This window comes from Neophocaena asiaeorientalis, unplaced genomic scaffold (assembly GCF_003031525.2).
Source record: "Neophocaena asiaeorientalis asiaeorientalis breed wild unplaced genomic scaffold, Neophocaena_asiaeorientalis_V1.1 scaffold481, whole genome shotgun sequence".
NCBI lineage: Eukaryota > Metazoa > Chordata > Mammalia > Artiodactyla > Phocoenidae > Neophocaena > Neophocaena asiaeorientalis.
Genome location: NW_020174559.1, coordinates 381491 through 403010, shown reverse-complemented (window position 1 = coordinate 403010; position 21520 = coordinate 381491). Strand labels below are relative to the sequence as shown.

Sequence of the window (21520 nt, the reverse complement as noted above, 5' to 3'; positions counted from 1 at the left end):
CCATTCCCCACCCGCAAGGAGGAGCAATTTAGGCCTTATACCTTATTTCTTTCTTCTTTTTTTCTTTTTATACCTTATTTCTGAACTATCTCCTCACAGTCTAGAATAGAGACCTTCACCTTCACCTTGTTGTGGCACTTTCCTTGATCACCCTAGGAGGGTTCATCACTCCTTCTATATACTATGCTTCCGAAGTTGCTTTGTACTACCAGCTATTTTATCATTGATCATTTTATTTTGTACTTTTTTTTGTTTGTTTAATATAATTATTTTCCTTTCCACTAGGCTACTAGCTTCTCAAAGGCAAGGATCATATTCATCTCTATATATTCAATAATTAGCGAAGAGGTTAGCTAGCTCTAAGTAGACACCCAGTAAAAGTCCCTGAATGAACAAACAGCAGAACAGCAACCATAATAACTGTGGTACAGAGTTAAACTTCAGCCTTATAAACTAATTTCTGTTGCCTGAGTCCAAAACATTTTTTCCTTTTTGGCGTTTCCCCTAACCTAGTGGGTGGGCCTTTTAAGCTGTATACCCCTGAAGTATTTTTACATACTGATAGCTAGATGACCAACCCTAATAGTTCAAGGTCATACTTGCCTAGATCACTTACTGAAGATTGGACCATATGCCTTCCACAGCTCCTGAGCTTTCCTTCCTATTTGGATCTTCTTATTTTCCCTTTCTCACTTGGGAATAGGGTTATTGGGCTTATTGGGTTATAGATTTTTTTAAAAAAAGAAAGAAAAAATGTTAAAAGTTTTCTTTATTTATATTCTCTTTATTTCCAAAAGGTTTTAAGGTAGATTAGCTAGAATATAAGATTATGTGAAGTAAAATGGAAGAGAAAAAGGAGACAAAACCAAGGGTAAGGATTTAAGATGGAACATGGCATGAGGCAAATATAAAAATGCATCCTGTAAAGACATTGCTTTAAGTAGGCCACAACTTGGTTTCTAGGATGGTTTTTCCAGAAGCTTCATGATCTTGGTAGGTCATGGTGAGAGTGAGGAATAAATTGAGGTTAAGCAAAACATACTTATTGCAGAACTTTTCAGAGCCATTATATGCTAATATATGTTGTGAAAGATGAAGGATATAATGTAAAATGCCCCCAACTTTTTTGACCATGGAACCCTTCTTTTGCAGAACATCTTTTTAAAAAAAATTTATTTTTTTACTTTTGGCTGTGTTGGGTCTGTTGCTGCTCACGGGCTTTCTCTAGTTGCGATGAATGGGAGCTACTCTTCATTGTGGTGCGCACGCTTCTCATCGTAGTGGCTTTTCTTGTGGCGGAGTACGGGCTGTAGGCATGCGGGCTCAGTAGTTGTGGCTCGTGGGCTCTAGAGCACAGGGTCAGTAGTTGTGGCGCAGGGGCTTAGTTGCTCTGCGGCATGTGGGATCTTCCCAGACCAGGGCTCGAACCCGTGTCCCCTGCATCGGCAGGCAGATTCTTAACCACTGCGCCACCAGGGAAGTCCCTTTTGCAGAACATCTTGAGGAATTAATGTTCTCTGGAACATGTGGGGCAAAGCTGTATAAGCAGTTAAATACTGTGAAGACCTTGGGCTTTATGACAGTACTTCAGAGGGAAGGTACCTATTACATCATGGAAGGGATATAGACATCTTGGGTTGGGTTTAGTTTAGAAGAGATAGTTTAGATGCATAAGGCATCTGGGAATCATTTTATATGAAGAATGGTAGGTGGAGAAAGGACATTTATCATGGAGAAGAGAAGATGAAAATTGGGTGGGGTTGTGGGGGACACGGAACTGTTGTCAGTTATCTTGAGGACTGTGACATGGAAGAGGGAAAAGAATTGGTCTTTGGTAGGTACATGGACAGAACTAGAACCATTGAGTAGCAATCAGAAGACCTGTTTCCACTCTATTATAAAGAAAATTTTCTAATTGTCCTAACAGTGCAAAGATGGAAAGAAAGTGTCTTAGAAAACAGTGAGTTCTGTGGTGTGGGATTCCTAGATTGTTAGGGATATTTTGAAGATTTTAGCATAGGATTGATGATAGTATTACTTGATGATAGTTGGTGATATCATCTATCAATGATCATACTATCATTGATGATAGTATACTTTCAGATTGTCTTTTCTAGCTGAGAGATCTTATGATTCTTTGCAAATGTGATATAGGCTTTTTATTATAAAGACATAGGAGACATTCTTCCATAGAGATGCCTGAATCTGCCTTTGAATATAGCAATACAGTGTTTATCTCTAGTACCTAACATGTAGTAGATGCCCAATAAATATTTGTTAAATGACCTGTGGGGCAAGATATCTGAGGGTCAGTAGGCCATCATCCTCAAGAGACATAGGAAAGTCTAGATGGATGCACACTGCATAATCAAATGGAACTGTTAGATCAGGCTCCTGGTGTCTCAGTCATTGCAGTCTGACCCCAGCATCAGACTTGGTAGGCAGTAGATTTATCTAGTCTAAGCATAAGCCAAAAGTAGAGAGGAAAATCACTCAAGGAATGTTTTTCACATTTAGGTTCACACCCTCATTCTGTGTCACAGCATTTGGGGTTGCTGCATTGGTGCTTTGTTTGGTCAGCTACACTTTCTGAGTATGGGCAGAAAGAGAAAGACCAATCTCCCCAGTCCCTATGGGATGATGTTATGTGGGGTGATGTCTCTGACAGGTGGTCCCATGTGGAAATTTGTTCTCCTTTTCCAGTCTTATTCTACCTTATCTCTCTACCGGTGCAGTTTTTGCTTTCTTCTGGGTATTCAGTGTGTGTATTTTACAGAGTTGGGTTGCAAAGTCATTCTTTGCCTATAGGTCCTCTCACCTAGCCAGGGGTACTTATAGCATCATGAGAAATTCTTAAAATTGAGAACTTAGTTTATATAAAACTAATGATTCCCTAATATAATCAGTTCTCTTAAGTTTAAATTCTATATATCAACTTAGAATGAGTAAAGAAAAACTGTTATATGCCTCATGTGGCATTTGATATTACTACAGGATATTGTTCTTCAGTCATCTAGATTTTTTTTGAAAGTTTAATGGAAATTATACCTCCCTGGTGTGGCATATATTCTACCTAGTGTTTAGAGGCTAGGGTGGGGAGCGGAAATACAATTTGTTAATGGTAAATAAAAATTCCAGATATTTTGTATATTGATTTTGTTTTCTTTAGGAAGACAGTTTTTTTGTTTTTGTTTTTTTAAGAGTCATTCCCCCCCCCCACTTTACCTTTTTGGACAACTTTGTGGTTTTCGAAAATACAAAGTTCATAGAAGGTTGAACTTAAGTTGTTTATTCTCGGTTTTAGGGCTGCTTGAATTCTTTTCTGTTATGCTTTCATTGACCATTCCAATTCACAATAGTCTTTTTCTTTCTGTATAGTTGCCCTATTTGCCCTAATCATTTTACTTTATCCCAAAATACAAAGCTATATGTGTATCTTTATTTTATGTCTCCTCCATTATAATCTAAACTTGGGAGTAAGAGTCATGCTTTTATAGCCTGTATAATTTCCTGTGTGGTATCTTGGACCAAGGAGTTTAGGAACTTAACAATAGTCTAATACAACCTACTTATTCTGTAGATGGAAAACTCAATAAATAATTTGTTGTTTGATTTGATGTGTATTTAGTATTTACATGCATACTTATATAGCATGAATATAATACGCCTTGAGTTAGGGCTATAATTTATTTGGAAACTAACAAAAAGGCTTAGAACTTTTCAACCCACAACCAGAACAACAACAACAAAATAAAACACTTCTATTGTCCTTCATAGTTTATAAAGCTCTTTTATGTACGTCATTTCATTATATCCTTAGAAATCCTGTGAGGTAGAGAGGTAATTTTAGTGTTGCCATTTTAGAAATAATGATACTAAGACCCAGAGAATTAACTTGCTGATAATTGGTAGAGCTAGGACTGTAACGTAAGCCTTTGAACTCCAAATGTTATACGTGTCATATCATGCTACTTCTAGATCATTTATCCATTCTTGTTGTCATGGACAGGATTTCCTTTCAGTAACTCAGCCATCCCATAAGTGTTCACTGAATGCTCAGGTTATAATACAGAACACATTTTTAGGTGCACTGGGGAAAACAAGACTCATACAGCGTTTTGTTCTTACTGTACACAAACATGCACCCACCCACACAAACGCACACCTATTTATTATAGCAATTATAACATTGAATTGTAATTTGTCTCTTTACATGTCTGTCTCTCCAACCAGATTGTGTGCTTCTTGAGCATCCTTTGATTATTCTGTGAGCTCCTTTATATCCTCAGTGCCAAATGTTGACTCAGGCACATAGGTGCCTAGTCTGTTGAATCAGTGAATGAATGAATAAGTGAATACAGACATGAAAGACATTATGCCCTCTGGGGGCTTACAGTCTTCTTGGGGAGATAAAGCATGAAGTTTATAGTAAAACAAAGATTAAAAAAAAAACAAATTGTTTTTTTTTAAGAGAAACTTTGTTTATAGGGTTTTTTTTTTTTAACTAATATAAAACAGATTCCCAGCCTGTAGTTCATGTAATTGCTTCCCGGCGTCAGGATTGGTCAGAACATGAGATTGCAATGGAGACTAGCCCCACCATAATTTATCAGGATGTATCCAGTGAATCACAATCAGCTACTTCAACAATCAAAGCTCTGTTAGAACTCCAACAGACAACAGGTATGAATTCACATGCTCAATTGAATGAAGCATGTTTTCTCTAGAGATGGGTTGTGCTAAAATACTACTACTGTTATATTTTCTTTGTTATTATTTGAGCACATTTCCCCCCTCTGGACTTGTCTATAATCATTGGTGCAGTCTGTTTACTTGTCAGTTCATTAAGATGTTCACAGGAGTACTGAAGGATAGACAGACTATAATCAGTAGAAAGAAGAAAAAAATGGCAGAGCTCTTTCTTCTCTGTCTCCTGCTTAAAATGGACAATCCTGTTGCCTTTTGTCACCAGAAAGGAGTAGGTCTGTCAGTTCTAAGCACGGAGATAAATGCAGTACAGTTGCCAGTTCTATTCCAGAATAGTAGGAGGCAGATTGGAGGGCCCCTGCCATCCTCCTTGATATTGATGGGGCAGTTTTGTGGTCCTAAAACACCATTAATGGCCTTGCTAGCATTCTAATTTGTTTTTTTATCTTCATACTTCTTTGTGTAATTTAACAACTTGAGCTTCCATGCAAAGCTATTCTTATTTAACAAGATCCAATCAGTATTTCTAGTTACTAAATATCTTTGATAAACTCTAGGCAAAACTGTGTTAGTTATACTGACTTTTTTATTATAATAGGTCAAATATTGTCAGAGTATTTAAGGGACCTTAGCGATGATCTCATCCAACCCTTTCATTATGGATAAATAAACCGAGACCTAGAGAGGTTACCCAGTTGGTTAGTGGCAGAGTGAGAGTCCATGTCTTTTGATTCCTAGTTCAATGTCCTCTCTATTTGTGGAGTGACTTTTGTATTCCTTTGGTTTTGTTTTGCTTTCTTTGTTTAAATGATTATCTTGATTTTGTTACATTATATGCTTGGTGAGAATAATCTGAATGATCATGCAGTGTACTTAATTACTGGTTACTATTTGTTTGTAACATCCACTCTACACTACCCAAAGAATACTAGCTTTTATTGTAAGTCTTTGGTTAATCTTTCTATTGGTGTTATTTTTGGCTTTAGGCATTTCCTCAGCTCCTTATCTTTTACATACTCAGCTATTTCCATTAAAGCCTTATAGAGGGTAGAAACCAAATGATTTTGTAGAAAAAGTGATAATATAGAAAGTTATTCTATCCATGGAAACCATTCTTGACTCCAGACCATTCCATTGACATTTTTGCAGGAACAGAGAGGCCATATTTTCCTGACACTGAAAATTTTTATTCTTTAAGAGTCACTAAAAATATTGTAACATTTCTTTGGAGATTATCTTGAATTTTTAATAGATCAAATTAAACTGGTCACTATTCACTGTGTTGTGCTCTTCTGGGCAGGTGTGCCCTAGAGCAAATCATGCTGTGTACTGCTTACTCACCCTTTGTTTTCAGGTTGGTGAACTCCACAATACCAGGTACTGCCTTGAAGAAGGGTAAAGGAAATGTTCTAAGGGGAGTATGTACAGGGGAAACAGATGCAATTGTTTGGCCTAGTGATAATAGGGGCGGATTTTAGTCTGATTACATATGAGTTCTTGCTAGGCTACTGGGTATGTTTGCACAAGTTGTGCACTCTACAGCCATACATAGCAGTCGGCTTTTTTGTTTTCAATTCACTGACTCCTTAGTTACTGCCCATGTGGCACCCCAGAGGTCTTGTTCATTATTCCCAAGAACAACTCTGGTTTTAGTACTTGTTTGTAATAAAAGTTAATTTTTCCCCTGACTTTTTTATACAGTAAAGGAAAAATTGGAATCTAAACCAAGACAACCCACTATTGACTTGAGTCAAATGGCAGTGCCTATTCAGATGACCCAGGAAAAGAGACATTCTCCTGAGAGTCCATCAATTGCTGTGGTAGAGTCCGAACTAGTTGCTGAATACATCACTACTGGTAGGTGTCCTCTTAAAAAGCAGTATTAAGGTAGGAGAGCTACATTTCTGGATTTCATGAGATGGTTGTTTTGGGGAGAGTATATTTTTTATATTTCTAGATCTCTTCCAGTTTTCTCTGAGAGCAAATTCACATTGTCCTTGGGATTTACCCTGTCTTTAATGACTAGGGGGAAAAAATCAATAGGTTGTTAGAAAGTTTGCTAGTAATATAAAACTGCAAGTTGGCCATAAATAACATCTGTGAACATAAGGCAATAGTTGCAGTGAGAGGATAGAATATCTTTTATATAAGAATAATATGCATCTGGATTTTTTAGTTTTGGGGAAGGGGCGGTGGGTCAAGGGAGAAATAAGGTATAAAAGCCTCTTTCTTTTTTTAAATGTAAAGAAAAATTTTTTTTTAATTTTTTAAAATATAAAGAAAAAAATGTAGAAAATTTTAAATGCCTGTAAATATTTAGGAGTTCTGGTGGAAAGCACATTAGGTATTTGTTTAAAATGTGGTCTGGCAGCAAAACACTAATGAGGTTTTTGGATGGCATATGTAGAGAAGTGGAGCAGGAAGGTTAATAGATTCTTTCATATTCTGGTGAGACCACACCTGGAATACTGCTTTCTGTTTTGGACACTTCATTACCTTGAGATTTGAAATAGTTCAGAGAGTAGTAATGTGAATAATTAGGGGTTAGGAGAGATAATTTATGAGGCAGTATGTAAAGAACACCTGTCTTACGTTTTCTTTAGCAGTGATTAAAAAAGAACATAAAGTTACAAATATTTGAAGGATGTAAATAACAAAGTGGAAAAGGAATTCTTTGGGATCATTTTAGGAGATATTGTTAAGATTAATGGGTTAAAATTGCCTAAAGGGAAAATCCAATTAAAGATTATGGAAAGCCATCTAGTATCTTTCTTTAGAGCTATTTAGCAAAAAGCAGAGCATAGTATGTTGGGGAAATCAATAATAACCTCTGGGGATAGACTAGATTATCAAACAGTAAATAGATGAAAAGACCTATGATTTCTTCCCTTACTTATCCTTTTCAGAACGCACTGATGAGGGGACAGAGGTTGCTTTTCCCCTTCTAGGTAAGTGGTGTGCATCCATTTGTAGTATAACCTAAGGTAAAATATGATTGTTTGAGGGGGAACCACTTGAATGGATGCGCTCTACTCTGATCTGGTAGAGGAAAGGTAAGCTCTACTCAGTGAAAGGGAGAGAGACTTTCCTTTTGCAGAACACTAGGATTCTTTCTCAGAAATGAGCAGTTTGACATTGGAAAAATGAGTTGTTTAAAGAAATAAGTGACTGTTTTATGGTGTTTACATGGCCCAGTTAAGGTCACTTCAGCTGTTTTCCAAATATGCACTCTGTGACCTCCCTTCCATAATCTCCTCCCATCATATCCTCAGCCTCACTGAGTTTTTTCTTTGACTTCAAAGCCAGCTTCCTGGCCCTGGCCTCTTGTATCATCCTGCAGTGGATATTATTTTTCTCTAACTTTTCTGCAGTCTGGGGAATTACTATGAAGAGATTTATAGTATCTTGAATGAGGATTATTTTTAAATGTTTTTAGCTGATCATCTATTAAATCCATTTCATTTCTTAATAAATTTAATGTAATAATTATGAAGATTAGTGTGGGCAACAGAAATGTGCCATATAATCTGATAATTTCATCAGAAATTATATTTATGTACTATTTATTTTTCAAATGTCATTCATTTCTGATGATGCTTACGTCAGTAAAAAACTTCATTAATTTGCTTGCTTAATTTTAATATTATTAGTATGATTTGTTTTTTCTCTTTTTCAGTTATATTATAAATGATTCAATACTTATTTTAATATAAACCTTTTTTTCAGTTTGATTGAACACATATGAAAGATTTTATTAACACATATAATTTAAAATGTACATATAAAGCATATTGTGAAATACAGTAAGATATTGTAGTACACTTATAAAAGAATACTGCTGGTGCTACCTATAACCTCATATCACATGTAGGCATATGTATAGCAACAATAGAAAAACTGCATTTGTGAATTTAGATAGAATATGTTATAAAAATAAAGCTTGTTTATATTTCACTGGCTAGTTTTAAAGTTCTGTACTATAACACATAAATGGCACTTTTACACTGATTTTTGTAGTGTTCATCTTACCCTTGGTCACTCCACTATGACTTTTTTAAGTATGGAACCACTACTACTTGAAATTGTAGATCAAGATATATGAGAATTAGAACCACGGATTATTGAGAGAGTTTTGATATTCTCAAAATCCTTAGCTAATTTTACAGATTTGTTTTAATCTGTTCCTGATTCAAAAAGTTGGTTTCCTAGTGACCATAAGCATTTTTAAAGGTCTGTAGAATAAGAAGTGATAATTGTTTATACTGTTTAAAAAGTTGAAATTGAGAAGACTTCCCTGGTGGCACAGTGGTTGAGAATCCACCTGCCAATGCAGGGGACACGGGTTCGAGCCCTGGACCAGGAAGATCCCACGTCGTGGAGCAACTAAGGCCGTGCGCCAGAACTACTGAGCCCGCACGCCACAACTACTGAAGCCTGCGCGCCTAGAGCCCATGCTCCGTAACAAGAGAAGCCATTGCAATGAGAAGCCTATGCACTTCAACAGAGTAGCCCCCGCTCGTCACAACTAGAGAAAGCCTGCATACAGCAACCAGGACCCAACGCAGCCAAAAATAAATACATTTAAAAAAGAAAAAAAAAGTTGAAATTGAGGCTGATTAAAAATGGTAGTTTGGCATCAACGTAGATGTATAGTTTTACATCTATATATAAATGTAAATATAAATGTATAGTTTACTCCATGGGACCTTGTAGCAAGAGACTAAGAGGTGGGGTTGTTTCCTAAACTATACTCTCACTCATTTGTGTCAGATGAGCTAAATTTGAATAGATGAAAGAAAGAACACTGACTTTTCTGTTATTTTGTTAACTTTATATTTTAGTACTTAACAATTTAAGGACCATTTTCAATTCATTACTTCATTTGGTCCTCTTCTAAAAAATAAGTTTTTATCCCAATAAAAAAAACAAAAATAAAACAAACACAAATAAAACCTCTAAATTTTAGAGGTTAATAACAGAGTTTAAGTGACCTCTTCAAATTCACATAGCTGGTTGGTGGCAGAGCGGGACAGAATCCAGTTGTGACTCTTGGTCCAGTTCTCTTTCTGCAGTATCACCTTGACCTCTTACATCTTTAGGATATGAGACAGTGTCACTTTATATATAAAGGAGTGAATGCTTCTGGTTTTTGTATTGCATCTGGAACAGGGACCAAGAGATTAAAGAACTTGTACTGTCTCACTGTCCTTAAAGATATTAGTCTGGGATTTGATTGCAGAAACTGATTGTTGTTTTGTTACCTTAGTGGGGTAAAGGTCACTGGAGAAAGAGTACAACTCACAAGAGGATATAACTTTAAGGGATTTGTTCCTCCTTTGTGATAATAGTTTTCACAGTGCTTCCACATACATTTCTCATCTCATCCTTCTAATAGCTCTGTTATTCCCGTTTTACAAATGAGGACACAGAGTCTCAGAGAAGCTAAGTGACTTTTTCAGAGTCACACAGCTCATAAGTGGGCAGACTCTGGTCTTCTGCCTCCTAGTGCCACACTTTCTCTCTGTGATGCAATCTCACAGACGTTTGTTTCAAATGACTGCTGGTTACAGATGCTGTGGTGATTTCTGGAGAAATATCACCTTCTCTATTTTCAGTCAGCCATCGCTCCCAGCCCCAGCAGCCCTCCCAGCCTCAGCGGACCCTCCTCCAACACGTGGCTCAGTCACAGACCGCAACACAGACTTCGGTGGTGGTGAAGTCCATCCCAGCATCTTCCCCTGGAGCAATCACCCACATCATGCAGCAGGTTGTATCTCTTCTTTTTCCTCCTACCTTCTGTAACTGCCTCCTTTCTAAAATAAGGTTTAGTTTCATCTCCTTTTATAAGAGGGGAAATAACTGAGTTGAGGAGTGTTTGTATATAGTTCTTTCATCTGTGAGGAGTGAGTAAGGGAAATGAGCTGAGAGTCTTAACACCAGAAAGTAATTAAGAAATAGTATTCTTGGATCTTCTGTGAACTCTTAACATTTCAAAAGGGTGAGGCTATCTAGATGAATCTATGACATCAGAATTGGTCACTGTTTCTATGTATTTTATTGTTATGGAAGGATTTATCACTGAGGTAAGATTTTCAGATGAAACAGAATTTGGCTTGTTTAGCTGTTTGTTGCTGTTGCTGGGTTTTTCATTTGTTTTACTCTTTGCTTTTATAATGAATCCTTATGGAAACATTAAGTAGGTAAATAAATATTTGACTTCTTTCATTTTTTAACATATTTATTGAATATTTTACTTCTTTTGCTGTATGTGATCAATTGAGGAAGAGACTCACAGGAAGGAGAATGAATTAGTATGAAACAGAAAATCTGGTACCAAGGGTAATGGGGAAAAGGAAAAAATATATTGATGACATTGATTTTGTGCCAGATACTGTGCTTTGAGCTTTAAATACTTTAACTTGTTTAATTCTTGGTATGATCCTGCAAGGTGGGTGAATTATCTCTCTTACAAATGAGGAAACTCATGCTCATAGAAATTAAATAACCTATTCTGGGTGGCAGAGCCAGGATTTAAACCCAAAGCATCCTGCCTCTATTATAAAGTTATATCATAAATATCAGATTTAAGCATGACTTATTATTAGTAGCCACATAAATTATCATTACTCAGCTGGTAGAGGTTGACCCTAATTACAGGCAAACTACTGGAAAGTCAGTGAAGAAATTGTTGAATTAAAAACCTATATGCGTAAGGTCATTATGAGATAGGGCAGGGTTTCAGTTGAATCTCAAAGTTTTAAAGTTTAGAGTAGATGGGTAGCCTTTGACAAGGCAGTGGGAAGGATGGGGTTGGGGTGGATCTTCTGTCACTGAGGGAAGCCAGATGGCCAGAGGTTTTGCTGGGTGTCCGCTCTCAGCCTGGAGTCTGGCCCTCGTCTGGCTGTCCTGACATTGACCTTCCTCAAGACACCCAGAGAGGTCGGACAGCTGACCCTAACCATGTCACTGCCTCCTCCCAACACTATTATAACTGACACCAGGCCATCTCCCTTTCTACTGATAGGAACACTCTTGTCCCCTCCCTGGTCTCCTTCCCTCCTGGGAGCCAGGTCTCTGGGGAGCCATTGCCTGGTGGGCCTAGAACCCAAGCAAAGAGCGAGGAGGGCTGGGGCAGCGAGCAGTTCATGCAGACCTTGGTATGAAGCCTGACAAACCGTCTCCACTCAGGGCCAAGAGGCCCTCTGTGGGGACTGGGATGGGCACGACCTTCAGATAACGCCTACCTTCTGGACCGTGCTGGATGGATGGGCACACGGCCAAAGTGGGCTTCTCTGAACCTTGGCTTTTCTCTGGCTGCCTCACTCCTGGGTTGCTGCGTTCTTCCTTTGGACAGGTGAAGAGCTCTGATGACCAGGCTGGAGAGCTGTGTCCTGAGCCAGGGAGCCTTTTCTTTTTCTGTGTCGTGCTGTGCTTGCAGGGCATCCTTATTTCTCTTACCTATAAGTTCTGGGCCCTCTAGGACTTTGCTTATTGCAGTGAGTTGGCCAGTTTTTGCAGTACTTAATGTTGAAGTACTAAGAGTTGAAATTATAAGAGTCTCAATCTAAGGCCCCCTTTAGGATTAGAAACCTTGAGGTTTTTTGGTCTTTTTAGGTTCTCCCTTCTGAAATTTTTTTGAATGATTCTTGTAATCAAGTCTTTTCCAATTTGAGGAAAATGTAGCAATATAGGTGTTTTTCTTATTTCATTCTTACTTTGTGCCTTTTTTACTTAGGCATTAAGCAGTCACACTGCTTTTACCAAACACAGCGAGGAACTTGGAACTGAGGAGGGCGAGGTTGAAGAGATGGACACTTTAGACCCTCAGACAGGTCTGTTTTATCGATCTGCCCTGACTCAGTCACAGTCAGCTAAACAGCAGAAACTTAGCCAGCCACAGCTGGAACAGACTCAGCTGCAAGTGAAAACTCTGCAGTGCTTCCAGACTAAACAGAAGCAGACCATCCACCTGCAGGCAGACCAGCTCCAGCACAAACTCCCGCAAATGCCCCAGCTTTCCATCAGGCATCAAAAACTCACCCCTCTCCAGCAAGAACAAGCACAGCCCAAGCCAGATGTACAGCACACACAGCATCCCATGGTGGCCAAAGACAGGCAGCTTCCTACCTTAATGGCACAGCCCCCACAAACTGTAGTACAGGTGCTTGCAGTGAAAACCACGCAGCAGCTCCCCAAACTGCAGCAGGCTCCGAACCAACCAAAAATCTACGTGCAGCCCCAAACCCCCCAGAGCCAAATGCCGCTCCCAGCCTCGTCAGAGAAACAGCCGGCAAGCCAGGTAACGGAATATTGATAGCATGCAAAGTTAAACTTCTCTGTTCACGGAAAAAATGAGAACATCACGGCCCTATCGTGATTAGCAGTGCATTCTCCTGGCAAGAGGAAACTCAAAAGCCTCATTACACTGGTATTACTTTACCCCATCAGAAGGTTGACATTAGGGAAGAAATGCACGCGTTAATATAGGAAGAAAAAAAAGCATAGCGCTCAGAACTTGATTTTCCAGGCAGTTTTTAATGAAATAACTTCAGCATTGATCAACAGTGCCTAGAAGCGATATCCCTAAATTATTTTTAATTTTTAGGTATAAAATATTTATTTCCATGCCTGTAAACTCTATTTCTGTGGCAATAATGCTAAGTAAAATATAGTCTTTTAAGGAGCTTCATTGACCATCTTCCTTTGTAGTTTTACATCATCACGATTTGGTTAATAAATTTATCTTCTAGATTTATCTTCTAGATTTTAGAGGAATTATCTGTGAATATTGAAAAAAAATTATATTATGGAAAATCAGTGGCTTTGAAGTGATGTATGTGTGTATTATAAATACATATATATAGAATATGTTTGTATAAATGTATTTTGAAGCAGAAGATTGAAAAATATCCTACTTTTTATTTTAAAAAGCTGAAGATTATATGAAATAATTTGAGATCGGTTGAAGGTGTACTGTGTGGGGATGTAAATCCCAAAGGAAAACAAGGCTGCTGTGACTTTTTTTTCCTTTACTGTTATGAACCTTGGCTGGCTGAACAAAGGTTCTTTTGACCCCTCCTCTTTTACTAGGTTTCTGACAAGTAATCAGATACTTTCCCATCAGCCCTCTTCTTAAAACACCAAGCTTCAAAATATCTTCCTAGTATACCGCACGAATGTTTCTTTTGCCATATTGTCTGGGGTGTTTGATAGGTTTTCTCAAAGATATGTAGCTATAACACACACAACCCCAATTTGTTTTCAGGTGGAGCAGCCAGTTATAACCCAAGGATCCTCTGTTACAAAGATAACTTTTGAGGGGCGCCAGCCTCCCACAGTTACAAAGATAACTGGTGGCAGTTCTGTGCCTAAGTTGACATCACCAGTTACAAGCATATCTCCCATTCAGGCCTCTGAGAAGACAGCAGTGTCAGACATTTTGAAAATGTCTTTGATGGAAGCTCAGATTGATACAAATGTAGAGCATATGGTAGTGGATCCCCCAAAGAAGGCTCTTGCCACTAGTATGCTCACTGGTGAAGCAGGATCATTACCCTCCACCCATGTGGTGATGGCAGGGATGGCGAATTCCACTCCCCAGCAACAGAAATGTAGAGAGTCCTGTTCAAGTCCATCTGCTGTTGGCCCTCCCCTAACGACAAGGAAAATCGATGCACCAGGAGTGCCTACGACAGGCCAGTTCATGCGTATTCAGAATGTAGTCCAAAAGAAAGCTGAAGAGAGCCCAGCAGAAATTATCATCCAGGTAAGAATCGGAAGGAACACCAGAAATCTTGAGCATATTGGGGGTTGTGGGTTTGGTGTGTTTTGGGATGTCACAGGAAAAGTCAAGCCAAAATGGGAAAGAGATTTATCTTTGAGATGGCATATGACAAACTTGGTTTACTACCTGTTACAAATTTACAAATTTATACTTATTTTCTGAAACAGAGTCCTAGAAAATTGATAGATATTGTCACAACAGCACACCTTAGAGGCAGTCAAGGGCCCTGGGCCCATGTGTCTGCTTGATTCATAGATGCAAGCCACACTTGCCAGTGTTGACTCAACAAGTCAACCTACAAGATCAGCAACTTCCCAGGTCAAACTTTGGGCTCCCCAGTCTTTGCCCAAAGAATATAAGTAGTTTGTACTTCTGGGATATAACTGGATTGTACTCCTATTTCAAGTTAGTTTCAGGGACCCTTTCCTTGCAGAAACACAGTTCTTGATCCAAATTTATGGTTTTCAGGACAATAAAACCTTAATTAACTGAAATGTCCGGAGAAACATGTTGTAAGAGAATGTTTCTTAGTAATTTAATTTTATGTCTAACCTGGGATTAACCGTAAAGCTTTGCTTTTTATTTCAATCATTGTGTTATTGAAAAATCTTATTATGGTTACTGTCCTGCCCTGGTAAGTACAGGCTAGTGAACATGATGGATTATTCATTGACAGTAGATCTAACTATGCCTCACATTCCCTTCATTTTAAAACTCATCTGTCATCTTGTATAACAGATCCAGACTGAAAAGTTACACTGGGTCCAGAGTAGCTTTTAGAAGTTGTGTTTTATTTCCCTCTCTCCTTGCAAGGTATCAGGTTGTTCTCTTGACATTTATCGTTTTTGCTTGGAAGGTGTCAGAGCAGCACATTTTAGTTAATTGAGAATTTGGATGTATTGAAACGTGGATAGTCTAGTATTTACCGTAGACTCACTATTGTGTGACTTAGGTGTTCCTATAGTAAATTTTGCCTTTCCTGCGATGCCAAGCCATGAGAGAATGCAAATTGACCAATATTAATCCAAATATGATTTAACTTAATATGGGGGAAATGCTTAAATGCAAGTAGATCTGGCCATTAAATTATTCAAATAATTTGTTCCTTCCTGTCAGAACAAATGTTAGTGAACTAAATAATCCTTGACCAAAGGATTTGTTACGTTTTCTTTCCACCTGCAGAGGTAGGTTTGGTGAAAAAGGAAGTTTCCTGGCTTTGCCATTCACTGTGTGACTTTGGGCAAGACTACTTAACCTCACTGTGCCTTCGTTTCCTCATCAGTAAAATGGGAGTAAGGAATGCCTACTTTACACGATTGACATAAGGAGTACACAAAATTGAGATGAAGCACCTAGCACAGTACCTGGCTTGTAGTGATTGCCCAATAAATGGTAGCTATTACTATTTTTACTAAAATTTACTGTGGCTCCTGGGAATTTAAATTGGTATGCTCACTAAATTGAAAATAATTTTGAGTAACTTATTTAGAAATTATTTTCTGTACTTTGTGAAAAGGGGTGAAAATGTAATTTGCTTCATGTATCAAGGATGATAGCTAATGAGTGGGTTCTCTACAAGAATATCAACTAACTTTTAGCATGTACCATATGCTGGGTTGCTGTGCCAGAGGGAAGAGCAGCATAGTGATTAAGAACCAAGCTTCTGGAGTCAGAAATGCCTAGATTTGAATCTCACCTGTACTCCTTAACCACATTGTGGCTTGGAGCAACAGAGTTAACCTCTGTCCCTGTGATGAAATGGAAACAATAACACTTAACTCACAGGGTTGTTTTGAGGATTGAGAAATGTATATAAAGCAGCTGGTTAAGTGTCTGATATAGAGTAATACTCAATAAGGATAGCTCCTGTTATTATAATCATCACTAATATACTGTTAGAACATTTTCAGGTCTCACTAGTTATGCTTAGCTTTGACCCAAAGTATTGATTTTTACTGATTTAGTAAAGAACCTATTGACATGAGTGAAGGAAGTCTGCAGAAGTTCTTTGATTCCTTAAAAACTATTCTGTAAAAATTCAGCATGTTTAATATTAAATGCTTTGTAGACAGATAATCTGTATTTCATTTATTCATTCATTCATTCATTCATTCCACATGTATTATTTAACCTCTGTCTTCCAGGCACTGTGCTAGTTGTGAGGATAGAGGAGTAAACAAAAGGAATGTATCTTCTGTTCTGAAGGAGTCTATATATATGGAATTGATAGAATTTTAGGACTGCAATGACCTTTAGAGCATATCTTCTCTAATTATCTTATTTTACACAAGATTAACCAAAGCTCAAGGAAGTGAAGTGACTTTTTCAGAGGTCCACAGCAAGTCAGAGCCAGAGCTGAACTAAAATTCTGACCCTACCTGAGACTTTTTCACAATGATTAGCTATATGGAGCAGGGGCAGGAGGGTGAGGGAGGAAAAACAAAAAAACTTCAGCACCCTAGAATCAATGCCTAGGCATCTTACACTATTTTCTTGATAGTATTCAACTTAAATTTGCATCTTCCCTCAGTAGATGGTTATTTTGGTTAGGTATATTTTCAAAGTGCTGATATTCAGCTTTGCTCTGGGGTTTTTATGTTAAAGATACATTATTCATTTGGAAAGTATTTATTGAGCATCTAATGTGTGCTGGGCCCTGTTTAAAGTTATGGGCATCTAACACTGAAAAAGATAGTCGAGTTCTGTGCTCTGGTCCATACTGTCTTGGATCTTACATTCTAAGGGTGAGAAGAAAACAAAGAGATGATAAATGTAATGAAGAAAATGTAACAGAACATAATAGGAGTGGGGGGTGGGATCGAGCCAGTACTCTGGTTTCCTTTCATAGAAGAAAGGCTTTTCAAAGCCTTTTACTCTAACCATTTGAGCTAAGATGCAGATGACAAGATGGAACCAGCCATGTAAGGATTTGGAGGAGGAGTATTCCAGGAAGAAGGGAAGAACTAGTGCAAACACCCTATGGTACCAGTGAGTTTGGCATAAGGCTGGAGCCATCCATGGTAAGGCTTTTGATTTCATAGCAAGTACAATAGGAAACTAATTGTAGAGTTTTAAGTAGGGGTATGATATGAACTGATATACCTTTTAAGAAGGTATATAATAAAGTTGAGAAAAAAGAATCTGACAAGGCAATATGGCCTAATAGGTGTTTATCTATTGGTATTTTTATTGTTCAAAAGACAGTTTTGTCCTCCCTAGTCTTATTTTCAATAAAGATTGTTACTATGTGACCCAAACAAATAACTTCCCCTTTGAACTACCAAAGGGCTTAAAATATATTGTGGTATCAGCAGATTAATCATTCATCTTACAGATAATAATAAGCAAAATCTCATTACATTTACATTTAAAATATGCTTAATGACCAAATAAAAATGTCCTTCAAAGTCTGTCTCTTGAATTAGGCCCAGACTTCAGCCTCCTTTGTTAGAAGAGGCACCATTAAGGAGTAGAAAGATCACTTTGAGTTGTAGAGGACTTGGGTTTGAATCATGGCATCCTGGCATTAACACTGACCAACTGTGTGACCTTGATTAGGTCGCTTACTATCTTAGTTTCCTCATTTGTAAAATGGGAATAATATTAAGCATCTAGCACAGTGCCTGGCATCTAGTAGTTGTCCAATTAATGTCAGTTTCCTTTTTTCCTTCCTTATTGTTGTTGAGGAAATCCTTCTGTCACCTTTTTTTTTTTTTTTTTTTTAAACCGTAAAGCTCTCCTGTGTCTTCTCTTTCAGGCCATTCCCCAGTATGCTATTCCTTGCCACTCCAGCTCCAATGTGGTAGTAGAGCCCAGCGGGCTCCTTGAGCTAAACAACTTCACCAGTCAGCAGTTGGATGACGATGAGACGGCAATGGAGCAGGACATAGACAGTAGCACAGAAGAGGGAACCGAACCCAGTCCCTCTCAGAGTTCTGCTGAACGGTCCTAGTGTTTTGGACACAGGAGTGCACTTTAAAACCTACTTGGTTACCAAGTGTCCAGGGAAGCCCTTGTATTTTGATGTCTAAAGAGAGCACTTTGCCCATGCTTAGACTGTGGACCCTGAAACAGCAGTGTTTGAACAAGGATTGCTGCAGGAGTAGCATTTTAAAACAAGATAAAACTCACAGGGGAATGTACTTCTTTCTGAAAAAAGAAAAAGATGCACATCTACAGTGACATGAGACATGATATTCTTTCTCTGTTGGACCATGGCTAATGGAAAAGTTTGTCTTGCAGTAGAAAGAGACTTTTCCTGTGAATGTTCCTCAGCTGGTTTCTACTGAGCAAAACACCATCAAAAAAGGAGAATGTGAATAGTTTGTATTTTGAAACAGTGTGTCAGGAACAGTTTTTTTTTAAATCTTGTATGTTTTTGCAAATCCCTGCAAGTGCTGAATTGGTTAACATTTTACATCTGCTCAGTTCATATTTTATAAAATAACTAGTTCTTTAATACTGGCATTAAAGAAACCTTGTTAGATGGTAGAAATCAGGTCCCTAACCCGTGGGAAATACTTTTTGGGTGGCTTGTACATTCTCACCAATTGTATGCTAATTTATTGTGTTGTTGTTCCTTTGTGCTCTAGGCAGCACACTTGCCTTCTATTTATTTAAATGTAAACATTTCAAAGCAGGCCATATTCCTTCTGACAAATTTCCTGTGCGCCGGGATTGCCTACCTTTTCCATCTCCAAACCTCCCCCTTCTCCTTTAAGAAAACTTAATGAGAAAATGTTTCATTGTGCAACAGAGGAAAAGAAACATTTTCTGATCCAAAGGAAATGTTCAGTTATGTTCAGGAAAACAGATTATTCATATGATGCTATCTTAACATTGAAATTGCACATTCATGTTGGACTGAGACTTTGAAAATAACTTTTACATAATTTTGTTTACCCCCCTTTGAAATGTATAAAAAGTTCATTTACAGTTCTAAATGTAATGGTTTTAAACATTCTACCTTTTTAGGACACGATTTGTTAAAGCAATATGTTTGGGTCTTGTGATCACTGTCTGTCACAAGTAGAGTGAGGGGTAAGAGGGTGGGAGGGTAAGAGTCAGTTTTGACAAGTTGTGGCAAAGGAAACTATACTTTTCATTTTTTAAAAATGTAAATAGAAAATTTTTTAACGGTTTTATATGGATTTCACTATAAATAAGCATTTTAAGACTGACAAATGTTGAACTGTACATACATATATCAGCATAACTGCCCAATTTTTTGGTGCTGAAGTACTGTAAGTAGAATTCATCAGTGGTCTCCGAATTTTTACATCTATATCTGGAAAAAAAACTGTGATCCTGTAGTTAATAAATTCCCACTGAAGTGACACTGAAGATTTAAACACAAGCATTCACAAGATGCACTGATCTCTGGTAGTTGTCATTATTTCTACTACGTGATAAGGACTTATACCCATAGATGGAGCTGTTGGTTATTATTTTGTTGTACAAATTCACGTTGAAAAGACTTTGTGACTGTTTCTAGTTAAGTAATTTTTTTTAACCTCTTGGGTCATAGACTTCTTTGAAAATCTAATTATACTATGAACTCTCTCACCAAAAAGATACACATGCCAATATACATGTTAGGTTTTGCATACATTTTTAGGGGTTCATGGGCCCCTAAGCCTATCCATGTATTCCAGGTTAAGCCCTCTGTTATGGTCAATCCATTACTTACAGCTGTAAGTTTTTATAAAATATCTTTTAAATATTCATGCATCAGGTAACAAGAGCAAACTTGAATAAAGTCATTATGTTCTACTTCTACATATTCTGACACCATAGCATACCTGTGTCCCTTTGAGAATTTAGCCTTAATATGTTTCAGCAACTGAAATGGCAAATGAAATTTCCATAGTCTTCATTTTTAAAAATTAGTATATATTTTAACAAACTATAAAGTATGAGGGATATAATCTTTTTCTTTTAAAGTTGTTAATTTCAAGGAAAGCATGAATTTCAGTTTATTCGACAAATATTAATTAAGCATCTTCTGTGTGCCAGGTGCCATTCTAAGCACCAGGAATATACCGTAGTGAATAAACAGAAAATCCTACCCTAATGGAGTTGATAAACAAGGTTACCTGCTGATGAAATGGATACGAAGGCTAAAGGAAAGAGGTAACAAGAGTGGCTCTTAGATTTCTTGATTAAGTAGATGGGTGGTGATGCCATACATGGATCTCCAGGCATACTTTTATTGAAAGTCTTAGCATTAGATCTATTAGTATTTCATAAGTTTAAGTCCATAAGTTAAATGTAAATTTAAGTCATCCACGTGAAAGATATTCAGAGATTACAATGCAAATGCTACAAAATTAATAAACCCTAACTGTTAAAGACAGTGGTAAGAAAAATCCATTTGGTTTAAAGTAAACATTGATAAATACTTCGTACTGCAGATGCAGTTTATGGTGAACGTAGAGAACTTAAAAAAAAGTAGCTTTATTGAGATTAATTCACATGTCATACAATTCACCCATTTAAAGTATACAGTTCAGTGGTTTTTTAGTATATTCACAGAGTTTGGCAGTCATCACAACAGTCAATTTTAGAACATTTGCATAACCCCAAAAGAAACCCTGTACCCCTGAAACCACCACCACCCTAGCCCTAGGCATCCGCTAAACTAATTGCTGTCTCTGGATTTGCCTATTCTGGACATTTCATATAAATGGAATCATACAATATGTGGTCTTTTGTGACTGGCTTCTTTCACTTAGTATAGTGTTTTCAAGGTTCATGTTGTAGCATGTATCAGTGCTCCCTTACTTTTTATGGCTCAGTAATAGTCCATTGTGTGGATATACCACATTTTATCCATTCATCAGTTGATGGGCATTTGGGTTGTTTCCACTTTTGCGCTCTTATGAATAATGTTGTTACGAACATTTGTGTACAAGTTTTACATACATCTTCAATTCTCTTGGGTAAATATCTAGGAGTGCAATTGCTGGGTCATATGGTAAGTATTTTTAACAATGTGAGGAACTGCCAAACTCTTTTCCACAGTGACTA

General features: G+C 37.6%; 1 protein-coding gene across 8 annotated transcripts in view; it reads left to right on the top strand.

The window, feature by feature from the left end:
• The window catches only part of EMSY (EMSY transcriptional repressor, BRCA2 interacting), an 81317-nt gene extending 61048 nt beyond the window's left edge, over window positions 1-20269 (top strand). For 5 of the 8 annotated variants that reach the window (XM_024757507.1, XM_024757506.1, XM_024757504.1 and 2 more), the window contains 7 exons: window positions 4519-4683; window positions 6409-6564; window positions 7614-7655; window positions 10323-10474; window positions 12443-13006; window positions 13973-14473; window positions 18249-19524. In XM_024757507.1, coding sequence (XP_024613275.1) covers window positions 4519-4683; window positions 6409-6564; window positions 7614-7655; window positions 10323-10474; window positions 12443-13006; window positions 13973-14473; window positions 18249-18443 — 1775 coding nt within the window. In that variant the 3' untranslated portion in view covers window positions 18444-19524. Of the gene's footprint in view, window positions 1-4518; window positions 4684-6408; window positions 6565-7613; window positions 7656-10322; window positions 10475-12442; window positions 13007-13972; window positions 14474-18248 lie in introns of all 8 variants that reach the window. The other 3 variants (XM_024757505.1, XM_024757509.1, XM_024757508.1) reach the window with 3 other exon arrangements.
• The last annotated feature ends 1251 nt before the right edge of the window (window positions 20270-21520 follow it).